Source organism: Ursus maritimus, unplaced genomic scaffold (genome assembly GCF_017311325.1).
Source record: "Ursus maritimus isolate PB19 unplaced genomic scaffold, ASM1731132v1 scaffold_35, whole genome shotgun sequence".
Lineage (NCBI taxonomy): Eukaryota > Metazoa > Chordata > Mammalia > Carnivora > Ursidae > Ursus > Ursus maritimus.
Window position 1 is genome coordinate 22,855,534 of NW_024426119.1, and position 7,510 is coordinate 22,863,043.

General features: G+C 39.8%; 1 protein-coding gene across 1 annotated transcript in view; it reads left to right on the top strand.

The window, feature by feature from the left end:
* Positions 1 to 6,936, top strand: part of SPPL2A (signal peptide peptidase like 2A) — a 55,800-nt gene extending 48,864 nt beyond the window's left edge. Inside the window, exon 15 of the mRNA XM_040620643.1 lies at positions 6,639 to 6,936. Coding sequence (XP_040476577.1) covers positions 6,639 to 6,713 — 75 coding nt within the window. The 3' untranslated portion in view covers positions 6,714 to 6,936. The remainder of the gene's footprint in view (positions 1 to 6,638) is intronic.
* The last annotated feature ends 574 nt before the right edge of the window (positions 6,937 to 7,510 follow it).

The window sequence follows — 7,510 nt, forward strand, 5'->3', positions numbered from 1 at the left end:
CCACTTTAACTATGTTTCTGTTGGTGCTGCTCAACCCTGCAGCGTCCAGTGATGTGCGCCCCACACCCGGCGTCCCAGCCCTCACTTCCAGGGCCGGCGCGTCTCTGTCCTTTGTGTTTCTAACACCGCCAGCGGCCCCCGCGCGCTCCCGGATCTCCCGGTCTCAGTCTGGATCCAGTGAGCGCACCGGGATTCCGGTGTTCCGTGAGATGCCTGGTGGCGTGTGCTCCCCTGCTCACGGTCTCACAGTCCGCTCTCTCGCGGGTGCCATCCGCGAGCCGCACCCCCTGCCCCGTGCAGGTGGCTACCGCTTCCCGGCGCCCGAACGCGGCGGCTCCCTCCCCCTTCCGTTTATCTTCCGATATCTGTGCACAGTTTCATGGCTCCCCGCTTCGTACCTCAATACTCAGCGCTGGAGATGTTCATTTGTAGAGATCCAGATGCATCTTCCTGCGTCTCAGGCTGGTTCCGTGGTTGTTCAGGATGGTCTGGTACCTATCCAGCTCGACTCAGGGGACCGGCTGAAAAAGGGGTCCCCTACTCCTCCGCCATCTTAACTCCTACTCTGCATTAAAGTACTTCTGATTATCTTTGTTTTATTTTAATGTCTCAAAGGTTAACATTATTAGTGGAGGGGGCGCCTGGGTGGCACAGCGGTTAAGCGTCTGCCTTCGGCTCAGGGCGTGATCCCGGCGTTATGGGATCGAGCCCCACATCAGGCTCCTCTGCTGGGAGCCTGCTTCTTCCTCTCCCACTCCCCCTGCTTGTGTTCCCTCTCTCTCTGGCTGTCTCTATCTCTGTTGAATGAATAAATAAAATAAAATCTTTAAAAAAAAAAAATTATTAGTGGAAGTTAATGAACTAAAATTTTTAAGTATGCCCTAATCCTGTTTTTACTTTATCTTCCTTTTTGTGTTTTAATTACAAAGTAATGCATGTTTACACTCTTTAAACAAATAATACAAAAGTGTCTAAAGTAAACACAGAAGGTCTTTTTTTCTAACTATTCCTCATGTTCCCACCTCCTTTTAGGGGCAGCTACTTTGAACAGTTTGTGTGGAGATCTTTTTATGCCAACTCACACTATAAAAATATTTAAAGAGGTTGTAGGCATAAATGTAATAACATTGTGTTTCTTTGGAAATATCCAAAGCTCATTTTCTCTCTGGTTTATTATAGTACCTTTCCTCCTTTCTCTTTATGACGTTTATTGAGGAGAAAGAGGATGAGAGCTAAGGAAGGAATTTAACTAAGGGATACATTTATGTTCCCTATGAACAAGTGCTGCCCTGGACCATCCAAGTTTCATTCTTAAAAATCATCATCTTGAGGGGCGCCTGAGTGGCTCATTCAGTGAGCATCTGACTCCTGGTTTCTGCGAATGTCATGATCTTGCATTGTGAGATCAAGCCCCACATCAGGTTCCACGCTTAGCGCAGATTCTGCTTCAGATTCATATTCTCTCTCTCCCCTTCCCCAGCCCCACCTCTTCCCCCCCCGCCCCTCCTCCTGCTCATGCCCTCTACCTATAAAGGGGAAGATCATTGCACCTGGGCACAAAGCAGTAGTAAATAGCCCCAGCAGGGCAGACTCCAGGGCCTTATCAACATGACACAGAAGCTAAATAAGGCAACTGATGGTAGGAAAGTCCATTTTAAAATATCTGAATAGTTAAGACAACTTTGGTTATACACTTCTCACTTTTGTGGTCTCGTAATTTTATTAGGTAAAGACATTCAGAATATAAAATAATACATAGTAATAAAAAGTGTGGAGTCTGGTTCCAGACCGCCTAAGTTTGAACGCTGGTTTTGTTAATTATTAGTCACATGACCTTGGGCAAGTTCCTTAGCTTCTTGGTGCCTCAGTTTCCTTCAATGTAAAAAGGAGTAGTAATCATCCTACTTCAGAGGGTTGTTGTAAAATATGCAAATTGCCTAGAATAGTGCCTGGCACAGCATAAACACTGCATTTGCTATTATTATTTATAGGAACCGGGGTTTTTTGTTTTGGTTTATTTGTTGGCTTGGTTGTTATTTTTCAGTTCATTAACTAGATTTACATTTTGCCAGTTCAAATATTAAAACTTCAGGTCTTTGTTAAATCTGGTTCTTTTAACTTATTTGCAAAAAGATTTGATAGCCATCACACACTTCAGAGGGGAAAAAATCTGTTAAATGCAGCTATTTTCCCACTGTACACTTGATTTTAAAATATGAAGAATAGACACATGCTGAAATTTTAGGCAAGCTAATTGCAGAATATTATAAACTGCTGCCAGGAGAGAATCTATTTTTTTAGAAAACTAGCATTTTCAAAAGTTACAGAATGTAATGCCTTCACAAAATTATTCCCCTGTCACTGTGCAAAAGGAAATCTCATTGCTTTTGTCCAACCTTTAAAAAAGTTAATTTAGCTTGAATGTTGCCATTTGTGGGAGACAGTACATTACAGGCTTTGGAATCCGTTCTGGCAGGTCACTTGGTCTGTTAAGACTGTCTCCTCATCCATAAAATGAGGTGGGATCTACAGGTGGGTAGGAGACTCTATAATTCATAGTGGTGGGTTACCCCAGGGCTTGATAGGGCAGGTGGATGAGATCAGGGAAGGCTAGGCTGAGGCTTTGAAAGTATAACTTGGAACCTCAACAAGTGTGGTAAAACAGGGAGACTAGGTATCAACCTGTTGTAAGGTCGGCCTGAGGGTCAGCTCCTGAAGCCAGCCCTCAGGCAGTTCCCGGTTCATCTCTCAGGCTAACAGTGTCATAACGTTTTCCCTCCTCTCCCCTGCCTCCATTATGTTCATAGCATTGCCAGACTGTTTCCAGAATGTGCCTTAATTATTCCCAACTCAAAATCCTTCTCCAAGCGGATATCCAGAAGTTCTCCAGTTGAAATTAGGTTCACCTTTCCCCATATTTTTTTGTGGACTTCGTACTTTAAATACTTATTAACATCTGCCTTGTAGTGTAGACATTTACGTATGCCTCCCTCAGTAAGTTATTATCTTCTAGATATTAAGAACCTACAGTGCTGATAACAGTGTTTTATGTACTATAAATTCTCAGTTAATGTTATGGAAATTTTTCATGCAAAGCAGCTGTAATGTTCAGTCCTTAGTCCACTGACCTTTAGTCACTTTTGTGTGTATGTGTATAAGCTTGTGTTGTAGCAGCCCTCATAGAATTACCAAAATTATTATAAGCTTTGTAAAAGTGAGGCACTTTTAAACCATTAAACTAGACTTGTGTCTTTACAGTCTTTATATACTGTCATTTTTTTTGGCAAGTGCCAAAAGTTTTTGCTACTATTTGATATAATCAAATATAAAACAGGTAATATAAAACACAGCCAGAATCTAAGGTGATGGCACACTTCTTTATGCTGCTAATCCTTTGGTTCATTCCAATGCCTGGTATTAGAGTAAGCGCAAGAATAGTGGTGGTAGGGATACCTGGGTGGTCAGTTAAGCGTCTGCCTTCAGCTCAGGTCATGATCCCAGGGTCCTGGGATCAAGTCCCACGTCGGGCTCCTTGCTCAGCAGGGAGTCTGCTTCCCCTCTGCCTGCCCCTCTCTCTCTCTGTCTCTCTGACAAATAAATAAATAAATTCTTTAAAAAAAAAAAAGAATAGTGGAGGTAAAAAAAAGACCTTTGCACTAGAGACTTTTTAAATGTCATGGTTAGGACTGACAGCCTTTTTATGCTTTTTCCAAAGGGGAAATTATACCCCATTCGTTGCTGAAACTTAGAGACTTTGTGGAAGAACTTTAATATTTTATTTTATTTAGAGTCTTTCAGCCCTTTCTGTGAATTTCTCTGATCAAAAGAAGTAACATTTATGCAAGATTTCACTAAAATAATACTAATTTGGAAATCTTAATTGTATATTCTATAACTCAAAACTGTTTACACTATTACTTGCTCTCGGCTTTTTTTCTTGAATGCCTCAAGAGCTATAGTATTCCGTTCCATTTTATTCTACCCAAAGTCTTAAGTTGTGATCACTGTAGAGTAAATAAAGGTGTTTCTTCTCTAGAGAGAAAAAAATCAAGCAGTGGCCTAATTACTTTGGCATAAAGAACGGCTAAGAGACATCATCATTTTAGGGGATATTTGTTTGTTTGTTTCTAACACTAAATCAGTAGAGTTGGATTTATGCAACAACTCCCAATGGGCTGTTTTACTCTGGATAGGAAGTAAGTGTTCGGTTTGTTGATATCCAGTAAACAGTGGGTTTGTCTCTGTTAAATGTCACTAGTGCTTCTAATTATTTTTAGAAGTCACAAGCTGTAACTGACAAGTCAGAATAGAGAGATACTTAGGACAACGCTGCTTTAATATCAGCAACTCTCCAGTTACTCCCCTTTAATGAGAGTTTTAATAGAGTGTTTCTGGAGATTGGTTCAATTATAAATAAGCAGAACTAGCAGTAAATGCCAGGCAAGCCGACCCAAGATCAGAGGACAGCTTTCCAAACTGAGCTTGCTTATTTACAAATATTATGAAAAACTATACCAATTTTGCCAGTTGATTTTATTATCTATATTAATTTTTGTTATGTTTTTAAAAGCCTATTTCAAGGTTGCGCTTCATGTTTCTCTATTTTATTGAAAATCAGTAAAGAAAAGTAAATACAGAGTATAGATCTGTACTTCTTAGTTGATTTTGGAAGGTTTTTTTTTTTTTTAACAAATACATCTATATATATAGTTAGGGATTAGATTATAGTGCCAATGAGGTACCCGAGGAATAGGAAAGAAGAGGCATGTGGTAACTTAGGGAGTACAGGCTATGAATTCAGTAGGGTACAGTCCCAGGGAAAGCAGATCTTGGGGAAGGAAGAGGCTTTCCCCACCATCCATTCTGCTGAGGCTGCCTCTGTTCTCTCTCCCCACAGCTCCTACCTCTCGCCCCCAGAACTTCCAAATTGCTAGAAGAAAAGGGACCTAACTATATCTTACATGCTTCTCCTTGCTTTCCCTCATTTAAATGGTGAAAATCAGGGGCGCCTGAGTGGTGCAGTCGTTAAGCGTCTGCCTTCAGCTCAGGGCATAATCCCGGCGTTCTGGGATCGAGCCCCACACCAGGCTCCTCCGCTATGAGCCTGCTTCTTCCTCTCCCACTCCCCCTGCTTGTGTTCCCTCTCTCGTTGGCTGTCTCTCTCTCTCTTATATAAATAAATAAATAATCTTTAAAAAAATAAAAATAAATGGTGAAAATCACCTCTTCAACAGCGTCATCTTATGTTTCATGTGGTGAAGTTTTTGATAGATATGTTACCTGTCTCAGTTGGACTTTTGTTCCCCCCTTGAAGTAGCCACGAACTTGTAACTTTCTTAATCTAGGGGATGTCTTTGGCAAATACAGGACCTCAAAACTGATTTTGGGGGACTTGAGATGACTCATAGAGTACTGGCAGGTTTGGGCTTTATAAGCTGTCTCTGTTTCTTGAGACAGTTGTCAGCTGAAAGCCACAGCCCATGTGGTATTCTTGTCTGGCAAGGTTGGAGACCCCATTTGGGAATGATCCCGCTGTCTGCTTTCTTTTCCAAAAAACACTAAAGCCTTTAGAATCACTTTACAAAAATAGGAACATTTATCTTGCTGGTCTTTCTTCTAATTCTTGATAAAGAAGGGGAAATGTGGATCACAGTACTGAAAATCACTAATCTAAAAATCTTTGACAATCTTCACAAAGACATTAGGTACTTTTTTTGTATTTCTAAGTAATTTTATGTGAAGAACACAGTGAAAACATGGAAGCAGTTTCTTCTTCCTTCATTCCCAAATATGAAAAAATTTGTATAGGACTATGGATGAGCAGAGCTGAAACAGAGGCAACCATTTGAGAAAATTTAACTGGTAATTCCTCTAGAATAGTTTATAGCAAATGTATTCTCGATTTTATTTTCAGAGAATCATTTGCCCTTTAAGTACCTTCAATTTATTTGGTTTTGATAGAAATGTTTGTTATACAATATTTCCAAAATCATGTATCATTCTTAAATTATCTTACAGTCAGTTCAAGGTGTCAGCCAGGTTCCACTGTCCCCAAACTAGCAAGTATTCTCACAGTGACTGTGGCGTCATTTTTAGTTTTTTCACCTTTAGCAGTGAACGCTACCTGGAATTGCATCCTGGAATAAGCTTCAGGAATGTCTTCCTTTTGTGGTAGAGTTTCCACTGCCACGAAGGGCAGTTCGTATTGGGAAATGGAAATAGCGGAAGATTCAGAGAAAGTGTGTATCAGATTGGCCCTGGGTCAAATGATTAGGCTTTTCACGTCACCCTGACCATATCCTTAGGAACATGGATGTTGAACCAGTGCATTGCTCTAAAAGGAGTGCTCAGATCCATGGAGTACTCCCTGTCTTTTTAAGGTTACGTACGTATGTATGTATGTATGTATGTATGTGAGCATGAATGGGAGGAGCTGGAGAGGCAGAAGCGGACTCCCCCCTGAGCAGGGAGCCAGACGTGGGGCTCGATCCCAGGACCCCGGGATCATGACCTGAGCTCAGCCACCCATGCGCCCCCTCCCTGTCTTTTTTAAAAAGTGGGAATCCTTTGGCCAATTAGTGAATATTGAGGGCAAGTTAAAATTTTGCATTTCCTGACATTTTTTTATTTATGCCTAGGTGATGGACCATCTGGACTATGCAACAAATGAAGAAAACCCTGTGACTGCTGGTGAACAGATTGTCCAACAATAATATTACGTAGATCTGCAATAATGTGTCAGTTGATTTTCTACAAATAGAATTTGACTTTTTAAATTGACTTTTGAATTGACAATCTTAACGAATCTTCAATGATATGCTTGCAAATATATATTTTTAAGAGCTGGTACTGACAATTACATCAAATAATTACATTTGCTTTTAACTATGTTAAAGTTGTGCCTTCACATTAAATAAAAGCATATGGTCTGTGTAATTTTGAAGATCTATTACATACAGTATATTTTTCTAAAGAACTGTCTTGACCCACCCCTGTACTTTCTTACTGAAATATTTCTTTCAACTCCTACTAATAGATAAAAGTATTTCTGTCAAAATGAGTTTCTGAACAGATTTTACTATCAAGAATTATGCAAATTTTGTGCTCTGTAGAAATAACTGCTTAAGACCATGTTAGAAGGCAGTTCAACGATGAAATTTTGGAACTTTTTCACTGCAGAGGTTAGAAAAGTATAATTTGGGAATATATATAAATGCGTATTTTTATAGCATAAGTTTTTTTAAAAGTCCCAATCTTTTTTAAACTTGAAAACCTAAATTACTTTAGTCTGCATATGTATTATATTAAAATATTTTTCAGATATAAAGAAACATAATATATAGAACTAGTCATTAAAAGGACACAGAAACTGAAATCCAGTTTTCAGTGGTCTGTTTTTCTTGAAGAGGTAGCTTAAATTTCTGCACTGACATTCAGTTTCACCATAGTATTTCTTATCTCTGAAGTTTGGTTCTGTTGATGTTAAGGCTTGAAATTTTTTAAAAAGTAT